The following is an 18,639-nucleotide window of genomic DNA, read 5'->3' as shown; positions in this document are numbered from 1 at the left end:
GTGGCAAACATATGAATAAAAATAATAACATTCTTCAATGAAATCTTTCTAAACGTGTTTTTTTCGTAATTCTCATTTCAGCTAGTTAAGATAACAGTTTGCTTATTTTGTATTTAAAATGTAGTAACGTAAAAATTTGGTGGCACTAAACAGAAAAAACTAATTTGGTAATGATATTTATAGTTACAACTAACTTGCTCTACATCTAGTTCACTAGCATGTTATTCTCAAGTGGGTAAGGGCTTTACGTAATTGACTGCAGCAATGTGAGTCTTGTAGCCGCTATATAAGCAGTGCTTGGAGCAGAGTTGATGGTACAGTCTAAGAGTTCAAGCTCCCATCGCCAGTGAAGGACTATACATCACCATGAGAGTTTGTAAGTTCAAGCAATAATTAACTATTGCTCATAAGATTCAAATAATAACGGCTTGCTTCCTCCAGACAACATGCTACTGATCACAGCTGTGATTACAGTGTCCGCTTTGGCATCAACCAGCCAGGCTCACGCTCACGCTAACGCTCATCCTCACGCTCCCGATTGTACGGAACACTTCAGTGGTCTTTCGTTCCCCGATCCCATTAGCTGTTCAAGCTTCTATGTCTGCCTGCGCGGACGTGCACTGAGAAGAGAGTGCGCCCACGGCCTGTTCTTCGACCCAAAAACTCAAATCTGCAATTTGCCGCTGCTCGTTGAATGCCGCGATGGTGATCGCAGCGGCTCTATAGTCTCAGGACAGGACAAAGCACCCTGTGACAAGCCTCAGCCAACGCCGCCTAAGCCAGAGCCGTGCGACAAAACGACAACACCGCCTTGTGAGCCAGAGATAACAACGCCTTGTGCCCCAGAGACAACACCCAAGCCCGAGACAACTCCTAAGCCGACAACAACACCCAAGCCCGAGACAACTCCTAAGCCGACAACAACACCCAAGCCCGAGACAACTCCTAAGCCTACAACAACACCTAAGCCCACGACAACTCCTAAGCCGACAACAACGACCTGTGCTCCTGAAACAACACCTGCCCCCGAGCCAGAAACAGAAGCACCTTGTGCGCCCGAGACAACACCGCCATGTGAGGCAGAGACAACACCCAAACCGACAACAACCCCCAAGTCAACAACAACTAAGGCGGCAACAACTCCCAAGCCGGAGACAACTCCTAAGCCAGAAACAACTCCCAAGCCCGAGACAACTCCTAAGCCGGAAACAACACCCAAGCCCACGACAACTCCTAGGGCGACAACAACGACCTGTACTCCAGAGACAACACCTGCTCCAGAGACAGAAGCGCCATGTGAGCCAGAAACAACACCGCCATGTGAGCCAGAGACAACTCCCAAGCCGACAACAACCCCCAAGTCAACAACAACTAAGGCGGCAACAACACCCAAGCCTGAGACAACTCCTAAGCCGGCAACAACACCCAAGCCCACGACAACTCCTAAGCTGACAACAGTTCCTTGTGAGCCAGAGACTACACCACCATGTGAGCCAGAGACCACCCCGCCATGTGAGCCAGAGACAACTCCCAAGCCGACAACAACCCCAAAGTCAACAACAACTAAGGCGGCAACAACACCCAAGCCTGAGACAACTCCTAAGCCAGAAACAACTCCCAAGCCCGAGACAACTCCTAAGCCGGAAACAACACCCAAGCCCACGACAACTCCTAGGGCGACAACAACGACCTGTACTCCAGAGACAACACCTGCTCCAGAGACAGAAGCGCCATGTGAGCCAGAAACAACACCGCCATGTGAGCCAGAGACAACTCCCAAGCCGACAACAACCCCCAAGTCAACAACAACTAAGGCGGCAACAACACCCAAGCCTGAGACAACTCCTAAGCCGGCAACAACACCCAAGCCCACGACAACTCCTAAGCTGACAACAGTTCCTTGTGAGCCAGAGACTACACCACCATGTGAGCCAGAGACCACCCCGCCATGTGAGCCAGAGACAACTCCCAAGCCGACAACAACCCCCAAGTCAACAACAACTAAGGCGGCAACAACACCCAAGCCTGAGACAACTCCTAAGCCGGCAACAACACCCAAGCCCACGACAACTCCTAAGCCGACAACAGTTCCTTGTGAACCAGAGACTACACCACCCTGTGAGCCGACAACTCCACCCTGTGAGCCAACCACAACCTCTTGTGCGCCTACAACGCCACCTTGTGAGACAACAACACCACCTTGTGAGACAACAACACCTCCCTGTGAGACAACAACAGAAGGAATAATTGCAATTGTTCTTGCTGAGCCCTTGAGGTCTCTGCGCGATTGTCGTGGCGTGGAGGATGGCACACTTTTCACAGATTCCAGACACTGCCGCCGCTTCTATGTTTGCCGTAACAACCGCGCCAGGCATCAAGTCTGTCCAGCTGGCCAATGGTTCGATAGTGAAACAAAGACCTGCCGCAATAGTAGGTTGGTTACCAACTGCTCGGCCCAGCGTAACTAAATGATCATTTTGACATTGAGAGACCATAGCAATTGTACCCGGACTAATTCTCAAACAACTCTTTCATCAATACTTTATACGCCACTAAAATTAATTGTAAGCCAGCAAATAAATGTTATAGCAGCATTTTCAAAAAATTGTTTAGCTGTTTAAATGCAATTGTTCGAAAAGCGATGAAGCCCCGTACGACAAATTCTGCTAATAATTAAAGCGTTTGCTCTGCTCTGCTGCAGTAAAGAGTGTGAGAGCGAATATTTGTGTCATAAATCACACAGCACTTAGTGAACGAACGCCAGCGTCATTTGCATGTAGAGAATGACAACGACACACTTTCCATGCTTTACTCTCGACAATTTTCTGCATCCTTTATGCACCTCTCATCAGCCAATTATAGTTTTCACACTCTAGTTAACATCATTGTCACTGCGTTTAAATGTCGAATTTAGCACAAATCTGTTGACGATTTCTGTTTGACTTACATTGATTGTCGGCAGGTTTCTTTAAAATTAAAGTCAATTGTTAAACATTTAACTTGAAACAGCAACAAATAAATTTATGACTAAGTCTAAGCTTGGACAATTCAAAAACCGATCCTTGAATGTTTTACTGTTTTATACTTGTATTGTTGCGTAAAATAAAGTTGCATCATTACATTTCTGAGTTTTTTAAGCAGAGCTGTAGTAGCTGGAAGTTTGAAATTAAACAAAAAGCAAGCGGCATTTGTTTTCAGTAAAAAAAAATTATTGATTGATCAAACACAGCATCAAGTGTTTAATTAGACTTTTCTAAACTTAACAAAGTATAGTACTGCAGTATAGTAATTTTTATCATCCGATTGTACAGTCTCAGATCAAATCATTCTCGTTCAGCTTATTGACAAGTGATCCATATGCATGCTTCAAAGTTTAGCAATAAATTTGAACTGTTTGCTTTGTTAATTATTATGCATAATCTTTTTGTGCTGCAATAAGTCATTATTTAATGGCAGAGACACTAATTGGCAAATCGCTTAGAAGAGCCACTCAAATACTGCATTTGCCAGGATTTTCAATGTGATTGTGATTTTATCGTGGCTTGCGCTTGTTTTGTGGTGCTTACGTCCCCATCCTCAAATGTCGCGCAGCGCTGGCAGCTGCAGCTCTGACAGCTTCGCATATTAATGAATGCTCAGGCTAAGCTGCGGCTCGGGTTCGGGGTTGGGGTCGGTTGGAAGAGTTGTAATTCCACAGAATTCACAATGCCATAAAATATGTGCACATAAACCAAGTGCAGTCAGAGCAGCTACTAGTATAGCCGCAGCCACCAATGCTACAGCCACATGCGCGTCCGCAAGGGATAACACTTGTCTATGCGCGTTTAGCACACGCGACTGCAGCCTGACGAACGCTCACCTGCAGGCACCTGCTTGTAGCACCCAATTTCCGGTGCTTGCGTAAATACATTATGCAGCTTACAACTACTTACCGAGCAGATGCAGCCAGCCAGCCAGGCAGCCATCCAGCCAGGCAGCCAGCATTTGGGATTGAAACTGCAACTCAAGCAGGGAGTACGAGTGGTGGGGCAAGTGGCAGGCCTTGGGTACTCTGACTGCAACACAGCATAAAATGGCAAATTCAAGGCGCAACTTTTTGTCGATACAACAAGCGGCAAGTGCCCGCCTTACCCGCCGCATACCCGTACGTAAGCATGCAATAAAAGTGCATGGCAGCGTTAGCTGTGAAAAAGGTGAAGATTACGCACTGAATGTGAATGTGCGAGTTGAGCACACACACACACGCACGCACACACACATTGGTGGCTGTCCCACAGCTCAAGTGACATTTTTTGCTTTTTATGTAGCACAAAGTTTGGTGAGAGAATTCGCACAGTTGTCACACACTAACCTAAGATACTCTCTGCTCTCGTTTGGCATACTACATGTGAGGCAGTCTATGCTGCTGCTGCTGCTGCTGCTGGTGGTGGTAACTGCCATGCTTATCCTTTGTCGCCAGCGCCATGAAAGTTAAGGACTTGCATAACTTCTGGCATTTATGAGCGCTTTTCACCAGCTCTTGGCAGCTTTCGTCTGCTGCGCGCTCTTTCCATGCTTCATTACGCAAATGCCGTGTTTTCAAATTATTTTACATGCACCTTTCAAAGCTTCGTCAACGTCTCCCAAACTCAAACCCAACCACAGCTCAGCCCAGACCAGCGTGACTGTCTCTGTGTTTGTTGCATATTTTATGGTGGGTAGACAAACTCTACTACACTTTGCGGCTTTGCCGCTACTTGTGCTTGTAGTCTGTAGACCGAGGGGGGGTTTGCCGCTGTCTTGATTAGCGTCGCATTTGTGTCATAGTTGCATTTTATATGTCGTTCTTGTTGTTACTGTCTGCTGACTGCTGTGGCACATAAACTCGCACTCGCTTAGTTGCCTTCGAAATTGTTGTGTGACACTTTTCGCTGATCTGCCGGCTAAACGATGCACAATGTAATCAGCGTGACAGAAATATGTACATAGTTTGCCTGAATCCTATTAGGCATTTGATTTAGGGCACAACTTCAACTCATCGCTCAGGCAAACGAGTGTCGGAAAATTAATGAATGTGAAAACCACGGCAGCGCGTCAAAGGTGCCATAACGACTGTTGGTGTTAGCTTTGCATAATTATTTCATTAAGTGCCTGCTCAAGGGCAGCCAAACAGCCGCTGGAAGTACATTAAAGTGGTTGGCTGCCGACATTTAGTGAGACCAGCAAGTCTTGCAAGTTAAGACTTTGCCTTGACCTCCGGCAAATGCCTCACAGTTAGTCAAATACAGAAGCCTGGGCGGGGTGGGGTGGTCAGGCAACACTGTGGCTGAGCTCATTAACAAACGTTAGTTACAAATGTTGTGAATTACTTACGGAATTAATATTCTATGCATCACACACCGACCAATGCTGCCAGCAGCCGCCCAACTTAATCTTCCACACACACAGAGACATACACACAGACATACACATAAACTTAAGCGTATGCTTTATGTATAAGAACTCTCAGACAAGCTTCTGCTTCAGGGTGGCAGCCAAATGAGTAAAAGTCAGAAGTTCCAGCCAATTTCTTAAATCATGTTTACTTAGCTTGGGCGTCTACAGCGCAGCTTACTTAATGCGAACTAATTCATTTATACTACATACATACACTCATCTTCATCATTGCTTGCTGAATTATTGGAGCGATAACTGAGTTAACTTGTAAGTCTGTTAATGCAAGAGCTATTTTTACAAAACAAGCAAATATTGAATAAACTTACATCAGTTTGCTATAAAGTAAACATGTGTGTAATAAAATGCAAATTAATATTCATAATTTGCTTTCAGTTTGTTGCTTGCGCTTTTGTTTTGCATATAGCATTGCATACTTTGCAGCACTGCAGCTAAACTGCAACAAGCCGAAGCCATTGAACTTGACATTGAAGTGCAGTGCTCTTGAGATTGAAATATAAGCAGCTACAATAACCAGTTCGCATTCAGTACTGCTCGTGTTTTTGTCGCGTTAACATGCATTACATTAAAGTATTAATTACACTGATCAGTTTATCAGCAGCAGCTGCAACGGATTCGCTGAACCTTGAGCTGCCATTTGGTATAATCAAGGGGCGTGACAATGGCGGCTACTTGAGCTACGAGGGCATACCGTATGCAGAGCCGCCACTTGGAGCACTGCGCTTTGAGGCGCCCAAGCCGTACAGCCAGCATTGGAATGAAACTTTTGATGCAACCAAGCCACCTGTGCTTTGCATGCAGTGGAATGAATTCGTTGAGCAGCCAGACAAACTGCTGGGCACAGAGGACTGCCTAACCGTAAGCATTTACAAGCCCAAGGCTGCCAAAGCTTTGCCTGTTGTTGTGCTTATACATGGCGGCGGCTTTATGTACGATGGCGCTGCTAAGCATGGACATGAGACTCTAATGGCCAGCGGCCATGTCATAGTTGTCAAGATCAGTTATCGCGTGGGACCGCTTGGCTTTCTAAGCAGCGAGGATGCAGCATTGACGGGCAACTATGGATTAAAAGATCAGCGACTGGCACTGCAATGGATTAAAAGCAACATACATAGATTTGGTGGCGAGCCCAATAACATTTTGGTTATGGGCCACTCGGCGGGCGGCGCTTCTGTGCATTTGCAGCTTTTACAAAAGAATTTTGAGCATGTGGCTAAAGCAGCTTTCTCGCTGAGTGGCACTGCGCTCAATCCGTGGGTTGTGCAGAGAGGCGCAAAGCAACGCGCTTATGAAATGGGTCGCATTTTGGGCTGTGGCACTGGCATTAGCAGCTTAGTGTTAAAACAATGTTTGCAAGCAAAACAAGCTGCGGAAATTGTTAGGGCTGTGCAGCAGTTCTTGGTATTCGGCTATGTGCCCTTTACGACATTCGGCCCAGTAGTGGAGTCAGCAGATTCAGCTGAAGCATTTTTAACGCAGCATCCACTTGAAATTATACGCGCTGCTGCTTACGCGCAAGTTCCCTGGCTAGCTTCGTATACAAGTGAAGATGGTGGCTACAATGCAGCAACTTTGCTGCAGCAGCAAAGCAATGGCCAAGAGCGCATTGAGCAGTTGAATTCACGTTGGTTCGATCTAGCGCCGCACTTACTTTTCTACAGGCAAACGGTCAACACAATTGAGGAGATGGATGCCAAATCGTTTGACTTAAGGCAACAATATATGGGCAATAGCAGCTTCAATCTGCAGAGCTACTTGGCGCTGCAGCGCATGTTCACCGATGTGCTCTTCAAAAATGACACCGAGCTGGCGCTACGACTGCATGCCAAGCATGGCAAGAGTCCTGTGTACGGCTTTGTCTATGATAATCCTGCTGATTCGGCGGGCGCGCAGCTGCTGGGTAAGCGTAACGATGTGCAATTTGGTAAGCTGGCCTTACATTTAAACCGAGTGCTTTAATTATTGTTTAACATTCAACAGGCACCATGCATGGAGACGATTACACGCTTATATTTGATGTAGCAGTGCGCAAGTCGACGCGCCCAGATGAGAAACTCATATCACAACATTTTGTTAAGATGATCGAAGATTTTGTACAAAGCCGCAACAGCAGCAGCTTGGCTTACAACGATTGCATATTGCCAGACAATGCTGGTCAAGAGCAACTTGAGTTGCTTTACATTAAACGTGATGCTTGTCTAATCAAGTCTGTGAACTAGTTTGCCTAGCGATCGAGTTACATTAATACAAAATTGCAAAGTAAATAATAATAATTAAAAGAGAGCAAGAGAGAGCTGCAATTAGACTTGTTTTATATATATATTTAAATTCATTGTCTGTTACGAAACTTTAATTTTGAATTTAAATTACAAAAACATTGCAGGAAATAAAAAGTTTAAACTCATTAGTCAGCTTTGAATGTTAATTTATTTGTTGTTATATAAATAATACGCTGCTCGACTTGTTTTAACAGCAAACAAAGACACTTAGCTAACCAAACCCCTAAAATGACGCCACACTGTGCTACATAACTAGGCAAGACTTGCAGCTAATAGAAACTACTTTATGCATATGCATATTGTTTAACTTCAGTCTTGTAGCGCTGTGTGTCTCTTTGTGAATTTAATTTGATGCCAATGGCCAATATCTACTTAAGCAAATCTAATTCTAATTTCTATATAAGCTAATTCATACGCGCGCGCTTAGATTAGTATTCGTTTATATTTTGGCGCATAAAGTTCGCCATGAAGAGCAACATATTAATTTTAATATGTATTCTAAGTTCGGTTGTGGCCAATCCGTTGTTGGTTGAACTAGCGCATGGTGTGCTACGTGGACGCGATAATGGCGACTACTATAGCTATGAGTCCATACCCTATGCAGAGCCACCAGTAGGAGATTTGCGCTTCGAAGCGCCACAGCCCTATAGCCAAATATGGCACAGCGTATTTGATGCAACTCGGCCGCCTAAGCAATGCATGCAGTGGAGTCTGCTTATACGCGAGGCGAACAAGCTAAATGGCACTGAGGACTGCTTAACTGTAAACGTGTATAAGCCAAAGAATGCGCTAAGCCAATCGTTGCCTGTTGTGGCGCTTATACATGGCGGCGCCTTTATGTTTGGCAGCGTTGCGGATAACGGACATGAGTACTTGATGGCCAGTGGTAGAGCAATTATGGTCAAGCTGAGCTATCGCGTGGGACCGCTTGGCTTTCTGAGCACCGAAGACAAGACGCTGCCAGGCAACTTTGGGCTAAAGGATCAGCGTTTGGCGCTGCAATGGATTGCGCATAATATTCAACACTTTGGTGGCAATCCACAGAATATTGTTGTGCTGGGTCATTCTGCCGGCAGCGCCTCTGTGCACTTGCAGTTGCTGCAAAAAGACTTTGAACACTTGGCCAAGGCTGCCATCTCATTAAGCGGCACTGCACTGAATCCATGGGTAGTGCAATCTCGCGCACGTCCACGCGCCTTTGCAATGGGTCGTCTTTTGGGTTGTGGCGCTGGCATTAGCTCCAGCGAACTCAAAGCATGCCTGAAGTCCAAAGACGCTGCTGAGATTGTCAGCGCCGTTCAACATTTTTTCGTACACGGCTATGTGCCGTTCTCGCCCTTCAGTCCCGTAGTGGAGCCAGCAGATGCAGCTGAAGCCTTTCTTACCCAACATCCCATTGACATTATCAAGAGCGGCCAGTTTGCGCAAGTGCCTTGGCTGGCGTCCTACACTCAAGAGGATGGTGGCTTCAATGCGGGCTTGCTCTTGGAACGGCAAGCTAATGGCCGCGAGCTAATAGAGCAACTCAACTATCGCTGGCACGAACTGGCGCCATATTTGCTGTTCTATTGGCACAACATAGACACTGCTGAGCAATTGAATGAGTATTCGCATTGGATTAAGCAGCAATATCTGGGCAATCGAGATTTTAGCGTGGCAAGCTATTGGGATGTGCAGCGCATGTTTACCGATGTGCTATTCAAAAATGGCACTGAGCTGTCCCTACACTTGCATTCTAAATACGGCAGCAGTCCGGTTTACGGCTATGTGTATGACAATCCTGCAGATACTGGCGCTGCTCAATGGTTTGCAAAGCGAGAAGATTTCTTTTCTGGCACTGTACACGCCGATGATTACACACTAATTGTTAAGTTTAGACAGGAGAGAGAAAAACGGGCCGACGAGAAAATTATTTCACGCAAGTTGATTAAGATGGTAGAAGACTTTGCTCTAAGTCAGAATGGATCGCTGTCTTATGACCATTGCAGCTTCCCAGACAATGTTTGGCAGCCACAACTGCAATTGTTGCATATAACTCGCGATAGTTGCTTTAATATGCCAGTTGAGCAATATAAAAATGATCACACATTAGGCTACTAATTTAAACATATGCACACTTATGTTGTTATGCAATAAATCTGAAGAGTCAAAAGTTATGCATTTAAAGCTGCTCTATAATTTATGCAATTTGCCAAATTAATTCTAGCGCATCCATTGTGTTGCTTTATGTAGGTTAAATATAAATAGCTGTTTAATGAAATTGTAGATTCGCAACAGGTTTAACGAGATGAATTCAATTTTATGAATATTTTGACAGCATTATTTAATTATTGCTGCATGTACCACAAATATATATAAATATACATTTTTTTTATAATTTTTGTAGCTTATATTATATTGACTTAATGTACTTATTTGATAATTGCACCTTGTTTGTAAAATTCAAAATTCCAGTTTAAATTCAGTCATCTATTTCAGCTGCGCAGGCTTTAAAAGCGAGTCCCGAACAAGCTTCAAATTCAGTAATTTTATAACTTTTGACAGCGCACAACATGAAGGGCATACAATTCGTATTTGTATTATATTTGCATTATGCATTAGCTACGGATGTGCAAGATCCGCTGATTGTGCGGCTACCAAGTGGAAAATTGCGTGGCCAGGACAATGGACACTATTATAGTTTCGAGTCGATACCTTATGCGGAGCCACCGCTTGGAGAACTAAGATTCGAGGCGCCGCAGCTGAACAAACGCATGTGGACTGAAACTTTTGATGCAACTAAGCCGCCAGTGCCTTGCCTGCAATGGAATCAATTAGTTGCGAAAGCGGATAAGCTGGATGGCAACGAGGACTGCCTAACTGTAAGCGTGTATAAGCCCAAGAGTGAGAGTCAGCAGCGCTTTCCAGTCATAGCGCATATACATGGCGGTGCCTTTATGTATGGCGGTGTCTATCAGCATGGACATAGTTTACTAATGAACAGTGGCAATGTTATTTTAGTCAAGATCAACTATCGCCTGGGACCGCTGGGATTCCTAAGCGCTGAAGATAGCGTGCTGCCTGGAAACTTTGGCTTGAAGGATCAGCGACTGGCACTGCAGTGGATTAAGCATAATATTGCCAGCTTCGGTGGAGATCCGGAGAACATTCTTTTGTCTGGACTCTCAGCTGGCGGCGCTTCGGTGCACTTGCAGCTGTTGCATAAGGACTTTGCGCACTTGGCCAGAGCAGCTTTCTCGCTGAGCGGCACTGCCCTTAATCCCTGGGTGGTGCAAAAGGGAGCCAAGCAGCGCGCCTATGAAATGGGTCGCATTTTGAACTGTGGCTACGATATAAGTTCGCTAGAGCTTAAGCGCTGCTTGCAATCAAAGCCAGCTGCGGAAGTTGTTAGCGCTGTGCAACAGTTTCTGGTATTCGGCTATGTGCCCTTCAGTCCGTTTAGTCCAGTCATCGAGCCAGCAGATGCAGCTCAAGCTTTTCTTACACAACATCCGCTGCAGACTATCAAGAGCGGTCAGTTTGCTCAGGTGCCTTGGCTGGCATCCTACACCAGCGAAGATGGTGGCTTCAACGCTGGCATACTGCTGGAAAAGCAAGCCGATGGCAAGGAGCTGATTGAAGTGCTCAATGCCCGATGGCTGGACTTGGCGCCACATTTGCTTTTCTTCCGACACTCTGCCGAAACAGTGGAGCAAATGGATAATTATTCGCGCAAGCTAAGGCAGCAATATATAGGCAATCGCAATTTTACTATCGATAGCTATTGGGATGTGCAGCGCTTGTTCACCGATGTGCTATTCAAAAATGGCACAGAGCTGGCTTTAAAGCTGCATGCCAAGCATGGCAAGAGTCCTGTCTATGGCTACATCTACGATAATCCTGCAACGCGTGGAGTTGCAAGTTTGCTTGCCAACCGTACAGATATTCACTTTGGTAAGCAGCAGCATGACAAACTGTTTTTGTTTACGCTTATTTATATTTAATCTTTTATAGGTACTGTGCATGGTGAAGACAACTTTTTAATATATGACATTGATCAAAAGATACGACCTCTGCGTCCGGATGAGAAAATCATATCTGGGCATTTTATTAAAATGATAGAGGACTTTGTGCGTGCCCCTAATGCTGACCTCGCCTACAGCTCTTGCCAGTTTACCAATAATCAAGCTCAGCAAGATCTGCAAATGATTTACATTACAGCCAAGGGCTGTCATAACAAACTGATAGAGCCGTGGTGGAATTAATAATAAATATTTATTAAGGGTAGCCAAATTATATTTTTTTTTAAGTATTATCAACAAAATGCATAGCTAAATAAAATTAAAAACCTTTTAAAACCACACAGATTAAAATTTAGTTGTGCTCCGGTTTTGATAAGCGTTAAAATATATGTATAATTTAAATACTGTGAGCACTTCGAGCTATTAAACTTGATTTATTATCATTATAATCAACTCGCATACAATTCAATTTGTATTGTGTATTTACTTTCCATTTCTAAATAATTGCTAATTAGAGGCACGTATTTCAAGTGATTCGCAGATAAGCTTAAGTAAGCATCTCTCTCATGAATAAGCATTTAGTACGCCTTTAGCTTCTAAGCTGTGCACATCATGAATTGTATACAATTCGTATTGTTATTATTTTGGCATTATGCATTAGCTACAGCTGTGCCAGATGCTCCGATTGTGCAGCTACCAAATGGCAAATTACTTGGCAAGGGCAACGGTGATCATTACAGTTATGAGTCGATACCTTATGCGGAGCCACCGCTGGGTGAACTACGATTTGAGGCTCCCAAGCCCTACAGACGCATGTGGACTGAAACTTTTAATGCAACTGAAGCACCAGCGGCCTGCATGCAATGGAGCGAGTTTGCTAACAAATCAGACAGACTATTAGGCATCGAGGACTGTCTTGTCGTAAGCGTCTATGTGCCAAAGAACAAAAATATAACTAAATTTTCTGTTGTGGCGCATCTGCATGGCGGCAGTTTTATGTTCGGCAATGTGCGCATTTATGGACATAAGAATCTAATGGCTAACAATTTGATTATGGTTAAGATCAACTACCGCGTGGGGCCATTGGGCTTCCTGAGCACAGAGGATAAGCAGATGCCTGGCAACTTTGGCTTAAAGGATCAGCGCTTGGCGCTGCGCTGGATAAAAAATAATATTGCGCACTTTGGCGGAGATCCAGAGAATATACTAGTAACTGGATTATCCGCTGGCGGTGCTTCAGTTCATCTACAGCTGCTGCAAAAGGAGTTTGAACACTTGGCCAAGGCAGCATTTTCGATAAGTGGCACTGCCTTGAATCCCTGGGTGGTGCAATCAGCTGCTAGGGAACGTGCCATTAAAATGGGCAGCATTTTGGGCTGCGGTACTAACATTGACTCTACCGTATTGAAAGCGTGTTTGAAATCAAAAGATGCTGAGCAAATTGTCAGAGCTGTGCAGCACTTTTTTGTATTTAATTACGTACCCTTCAGTCCGTTTAGTCCAGTCATAGAGCCAGCAGATGCAGATGAAGCTTTTCTTACCCAACACCCAATTGATATTATCAAGAGTGGAAACTTTGCGCAAGTGCCTTGGCTAGCATCTTATACCAAAGAGGACGGTGGCTACAATGCGGCTACGTTTTTAGAGAAACAAAGCAATGGCGTTGAGCTCATTGATGTGCTCAACTCGCGTTGGACTGAGCTTGCTCCTTATTTGCTTTTTTACTGGTACGCGCTGAATACAACAGCTGAAAGGAATGACTATGCGAATAAATTGAGACTGGAGTATATGGGTAATCGCAATTTCAGCTTTGAGAGCTACACGCATATGGAACGCATATTTACCGATGTGTTATTCAAAAATGGCACCGAGCACGCGCTGCAGCTGCATGCCAAGTACGGCAAGAGTGCAGTCTATGGCTACATGTACGATAATCCCGCTACATATGGACCTGGTAATATATTATCAAAGCGTAAAGATGTGCAGTTCGGTAAGAAATTAATTTATATAGAAATTTGTTAGCTAACTTACCGTTTGTAAATTATTTGTAGGCACTATACACAGCGATGATTGCTTTTTAATATTTCCCAATGAAATTCGTCCACGGCCGATTCGTGCGGACGAACAAGTTATTGCTCACCACTTTGTTAAAATGTTTGAGCAGTTTGTTTCACGGCAGAATGAGAGTTTGAAATTCAGCAACTGTGAGTTTCCAAATAATGTTGGCCAGCAAGAACTCAAGCTTTTGTACATAACGTCAAAGGATTGTTATAGCATGCAAGTTGACTTGCCTGACACAAACTAATTAATTTAACACATGCTGTGCTTACTTTTTGCTTAAAATAATATATAAACGTGTTTTCTAATGATTATTAGTAGGTCAGCGCTGTTCAAATTAAAGCTGGAACTGGTTGCTTTGATTCAAATGAAAAAAATATAGCTAATTGTTTGCTAATTGGTCTTAAATGAGTAATGTAAACTTTAATATAATGTATAAATTATATATTGTGACACTCAAACATTTTGGATTGAGTGGCAAAAGCAATAAAATAAAATATTTCAAAAATGTCTTTGATAATTAAATAACACTTACTTTGATTGAAAACAAGTCAAGTCATTAGTTTGATTTTGAAGTGAATAATAACTTTGATTGACAATAAAATGAACTTTTAAATTGGTAAGTTGCTGCCAAAGAAAGTTGTTGACTAAACTTGATTGCATTGACTTAAATTAAAATAACTGCCAGCTATAATTTTTTTCATTTTATTGCATAATACAGAGATGGGATAACAATACGAAGAAATGACTTATGACAGCTGCAAACAATGTGAGACAAAAGGATAGAAAATAGATACAGTGGCTACCACTTAGGCTACTCACAGACGTGTGCTTAGATTTTAATTAATTTATTATTAAAAGACAGTGGCAACTAAATATCAGTCCGATGCCAACTCTCTGCATCGTTAGTGCAATTCTCACCATGCTGAACCATTTCTTGGAAATTTTAGTCAGTTCAACGTTATTTAAAATGTTGTGACCTGGACTTTTATGAGTTTTCTAGTTTCTGTGTGGCAGCTGTGACTGTGACGCACTTTTGCGTGTTGCCGGAAAAGCTTGGGAAATGCAGATTTCGAATACACAGAGCACGCACAGCAAATTAAAACGAGTCCGAAATGCGAATGCGAATGGCAAACGCAAAACAAAGCGCAAAATATTTGCAACTAACTTGAAGGGCAGAGCCAAACACAAATGGTTATGCTTTCGAATAGAGCCTGGTGCTCAACAACTTGAAACCCAAAACGCGTGCTCGGAATATTCTATGATAGTTAATTATATTGTTGCTGCCATTGGGTTGCGTTGTTGGGTTTTCTATCTTTTCTGCAGGCGGCGCAGCGTCGAGTGCTTCGGAAATTTTTAGATTTATTTGAAGAAATTAGCCAAAAGTGCTGCAACGTTGGGCGTGGCACTGCAGCCAGCCAACAGCTGTAGCTGCTAGCAGGCAAAATATGAAAAATAACCAACGCCTTTTATGTGCGAAATATTGAAATATTAGGCGGCGGCACCAGCAGCAGTAACAGCAGCGAGGTGCGGGCAAACCGGACCCAAAGGATTCATCAGCGGTAACAGCTGTTGGCGGCGGCGGCGCTTGGCACTCTCCCGAAAATTTTTGCATTTGCGATGATGTATCGCCTGGCATCATTATAACAGCTGCTGGCAAAAGGATCCACAGTGGGGACTCGTAACCATAGCTTGGATGCCAATTGCCGTAGCTTTAGCCGTTGCCGTTGCCGTTGCCGGTATGAACTCGGATGCGTTTGGCCTGCCTGATGGGCTGGCTCTGTGCGTGCCTTGGGTACTTGTTGTTATATTTAACACAGTAGTGTACTTTATCTTGCCGCTGCCGAGCCCCATCGAGCATCAGTCAACAGCTGTTGGAGTCTGCCTAAAATTAGTAAGCAAACAATTTTACATTTTCCAGCTCCCCAAAAATTCCTGCTAAAAGCCACACAAACAAACTCGGTATGAGCTTGATGCTGATATCATGTAAGCTTACATAAAAAAACAACAAGAAAATATTGTTTCGTAATTTATTGACCCCTTTTTGGGCGTGTTGTGCGGAAATTAAACTTGCATTATGGACTGGGCAGCAGCTGGAGCGCCAACAAAAAAAGAATTTCATATAAGTAATGCTCTAAGCAGATGTTAGGCCTTTGCCAACTTGACGTTTATGAGCCCAACAAATGGCTCGGTGTGCATTTTTAATGAGCAGGCGTTGATAAATTGCAATAAAAATGCCAAAGGACACACGTGTGGCGGCAAGCTTAAAGTTCTATTTGTTTGCAGTTTGAAATATTAATTCATAAGCTGCTGCTGCAACAACTTCTATTCCATTTGCTTTTGATAGCAATAAAAGCGGCTTAAGCACAAACTGCAGGCAGTTGATCAAATGGAACAAGTTTTGTTGTTAGGGACAGCAGAGTTCCTCCCACTTTATCACTGTGGCGCAGCCTGCCTTTCACTTGTTACTTGGCGCTGCCAACAGACATCATTATTCTCGAGTGTGCTACGTAGTGCGTTGATAAACTCACAAAAGCGTAACAGTTGCCTCTGTCTCTGTCTCTGCCTGTGTCGCTAGTCCGGGGCGTGGCATCTTTATACTTGTCGGCAGCCGGCAGTCGCTTGTCGGTTGTCGCCTGTCGGCTGTCGCCATCTTCATCCTTTATGCAAAACCAAATAAACTAAATAAAAACATTGGAGCAAGAGCAAGAGCAAGAGCAAGAGCAAGAAAAGCGAAACAAGAGCAGCGGGAGCGAGGCCCTGGCCTTGTGCCTAGCTAGGCGAGCAATAATAGAATTCTTACGATTTATTGATTTCATATTAGCACACACATGCGTACGCTCAGGCCCACGCACACACACACACAGATCAGGGTTGTGCATAAATTATATGCCTGAAAGTATGCAGCATATCTTCGTTTTTTGTAGTTGCTATTACTGTTGCTGTTGCTGGTCGGTCGGTCGGTCTGTCTGTCTGTCTGAGCGTCTATATTCATGATTTCAATTTGTCTTATGTGCCTGTACCCTAAACCAATAACCAAGCTCTATGCACTATTTGTTTCGAACAAATGTGGGTCAATCTGTGCGTTTAGAACTTGCTAATACAGCAGGCAAACAAAAATATACTCGGACTTTAATGCTAATTGATGTTTAATAAAAAGCCGTATTAGTGCAAGATTTCCATTTCAAATACACATTCACTAGTTGAAAGGTTGTTGTCCGGCTGTCATATGTCGCATTAGCTTTTCCATACGACCGATATTAGTTTTGGCTGCTCACTTTAGCCAATTACACGCATATTCATCATTTATACCATTGTCCCCAACATGCCAAAAAGCAATAACTACTCATGCGATAAGCTGATTTATGTGCCATGTTTAGTTTGTTTACATGAGAGCGACAGAGACAGCTGCGGTAATGTTTGCGTTCGAAACGAGCTTAATATGCGTATGGGCAACAGTTGACTCGATTGCAACGCTATCTCATTAAAATAATTCAAATCAAAAGTAATTACCGCATAGATAACGCAATAGATGTTTTACAATTATTATGCTCAGCTTAGTGGGCATTAGTCGTAGCTAGGATTTGCATAAAGCCAGCCACATTTATACAATCAGCTTGGCCAGCAGCACACACACTTGACCCAATCGGCTTTAAGACCACTTAATAACCCACATGTAAGGCGTTTAACTGTGGGTGGGCGGCATTGATTTAGGTGTCTCTCTCTTTTTCGCTCTCTCTCTCTAACTTAAATGTGCTATGCAAATGGCATACAACTAAATGTAAACACATACAAATGCAGCTCAGCAACTAAACTGAACTGAACTCAACTCAACTCGACTCGACGCTTGTTTTGCGCTTTCTCTTGCGCACTTGGCCAACTTCCATATGGAAGCGAACTGAATCTCGAAAGGGTTCTAATACCTTTTGCGTCTGCAAAACTTTTGCACAGCCAGAGCAGCTTAACTTTTTTCCATATGTCTGCAGCTGGACAGTTAAGCTGCGAGCAGCAGCTGACCACACAGATACACAAGCCTTGCATCCATCAATAGAACACACACACTTCCATTATTGGCCAAATAATTCTGTGACTTGTTTTCCTACTTTGTTCGGCTAGGCAAATTTATTTGCTTGCACAACAAGCACTTAACAATTTTTGCCAGAATATAATAAATAAAAGCCAAGCTCAAAGACAAAAACTTTAGCATGACTGATTAGTTATCAAAAATTGAAATAACTAACACAAGCATTTTAAGCGCAAATATTAAAAGCAATTATATATTTTCTATTTTGACTTTATACTTTAAATTTCAATTAAATATTTGCTCCAGAAACAGCTCGAATCAATTAAAAATGTAATGCCCAACATAATTGCAACATATTAAGCTTTACAACTTCGCCGGAAAGTTGTGGACTTTCTTTTGTTATTAAAGACAAGCGCATGACTAAGTTTGAACCTTAGTCAAGGTTAGTTCGGGTTTTTACAGACAACAAGATGAGATGAGTAACTTGGGCTCACACACCTTTAATAAAGCAAAGCAAACGAAAGCGAAACCTTGGCTAGGACTGTCAGGTAGACAATGAGCCAGCCATAAATGCATTAACAACAAAGCGACGACTAGTAGAATCTCAAGCGTAATGATACAATAATTACCTGTGTTAAGCCCACAAGAGGAAGTTGTCACCTGCGCATGCGCAACGAGCAGCGAGCAGCGATCCACGCTCAGCGTTGAGTTTGAGTTGGCAGCCAACATGTTGGCTAGCGAACTGAGTCGACTGCATTTCTTCGCCGCTTTTCTAGCCATTGTGTGGTTGAGGCCATAAAATGGGTCAGGCTATATAAAGCCAAGTTCAAGGCGATCGCAGTTT

The 18,639-nt window shown here is 43.6% G+C and overlaps 4 protein-coding genes across 4 annotated transcripts; all 4 read left to right on the top strand.

The window, feature by feature from the left end:
* Positions 1-325: 325 nt before the first annotated feature.
* On the top strand, positions 326-2,594 carry LOC108601956 (mucin-2). The gene is made up of 2 exons (XM_017989941.2): positions 326-376; positions 442-2,594. The coding sequence occupies exons 1-2, from the start codon at positions 367-369 to the stop codon at positions 2,466-2,468; spliced, it is 2,037 nt and encodes a 678-aa protein (XP_017845430.2). The 5' UTR covers positions 326-366; the 3' UTR covers positions 2,469-2,594.
* Positions 2,595-5,969: 3,375 nt separating this feature from the next.
* On the top strand, positions 5,970-7,733 carry LOC108601647 (esterase-5B-like). The gene is made up of 2 exons (XM_017989546.1): positions 5,970-7,357; positions 7,414-7,733. The coding sequence occupies exons 1-2, from the start codon at positions 5,989-5,991 to the stop codon at positions 7,650-7,652; spliced, it is 1,608 nt and encodes a 535-aa protein (XP_017845035.1). The 5' UTR covers positions 5,970-5,988; the 3' UTR covers positions 7,653-7,733.
* Positions 7,734-8,177: 444 nt separating this feature from the next.
* Positions 8,178-12,014, top strand: LOC108601322 (Est-6). The gene is made up of 3 exons (XM_017989221.1): positions 8,178-9,773; positions 10,253-11,645; positions 11,706-12,014. Exons 1-3 carry the CDS (start codon positions 8,178-8,180, stop codon positions 11,954-11,956), a joined length of 3,240 nt encoding a protein of 1,079 aa, XP_017844710.1. The 3' UTR covers positions 11,957-12,014.
* A 298-nt stretch (positions 12,015-12,312) lies between these two features.
* LOC108601321 (esterase-5B-like) lies at positions 12,313-14,018 on the top strand. The gene is made up of 2 exons (XM_017989220.1): positions 12,313-13,703; positions 13,765-14,018. Exons 1-2 carry the CDS (start codon positions 12,326-12,328, stop codon positions 14,016-14,018), a joined length of 1,632 nt encoding a protein of 543 aa, XP_017844709.1. The 5' UTR covers positions 12,313-12,325.
* Positions 14,019-18,639: the final 4,621 nt, after the last annotated feature.

The sequence above is a fragment of the Drosophila busckii genome, chromosome 3R (genome assembly GCF_011750605.1).
Source record: "Drosophila busckii strain San Diego stock center, stock number 13000-0081.31 chromosome 3R, ASM1175060v1, whole genome shotgun sequence".
Taxonomy (NCBI): domain Eukaryota; kingdom Metazoa; phylum Arthropoda; class Insecta; order Diptera; family Drosophilidae; genus Drosophila; species Drosophila busckii.
This window is presented reverse-complemented; position numbering and strand designations above follow the sequence as displayed.

Excerpts from the sequence above, each read along its gene's own strand:
- LOC108601321 (XM_017989220.1), top strand. The coding sequence starts at position 12,326 with ATGAATTGTATACAATTCGTATTGTTATTATTTTGGCATTATGCATTA. Across the intron at positions 13,704-13,764 it reads GCGTAAAGATGTGCAGTTCG|GCACTATACACAGCGATGAT; the intron begins GTAAGAAATTAA and ends AATTATTTGTAG.
- LOC108601647 (XM_017989546.1), top strand. The coding sequence starts at position 5,989 with ATGCATTACATTAAAGTATTAATTACACTGATCAGTTTATCAGCAGCA. Across the intron at positions 7,358-7,413 it reads GCGTAACGATGTGCAATTTG|GCACCATGCATGGAGACGAT; the intron begins GTAAGCTGGCCT and ends AACATTCAACAG.
- LOC108601322 (XM_017989221.1), top strand. The coding sequence starts at position 8,178 with ATGAAGAGCAACATATTAATTTTAATATGTATTCTAAGTTCGGTTGTG. Across the intron at positions 9,774-10,252 it reads ATAGTTGCTTTAATATGCCA|ACAGCGCACAACATGAAGGG; the intron begins GTTGAGCAATAT and ends TTATAACTTTTG. Across the intron at positions 11,646-11,705 it reads CCGTACAGATATTCACTTTG|GTACTGTGCATGGTGAAGAC; the intron begins GTAAGCAGCAGC and ends AATCTTTTATAG.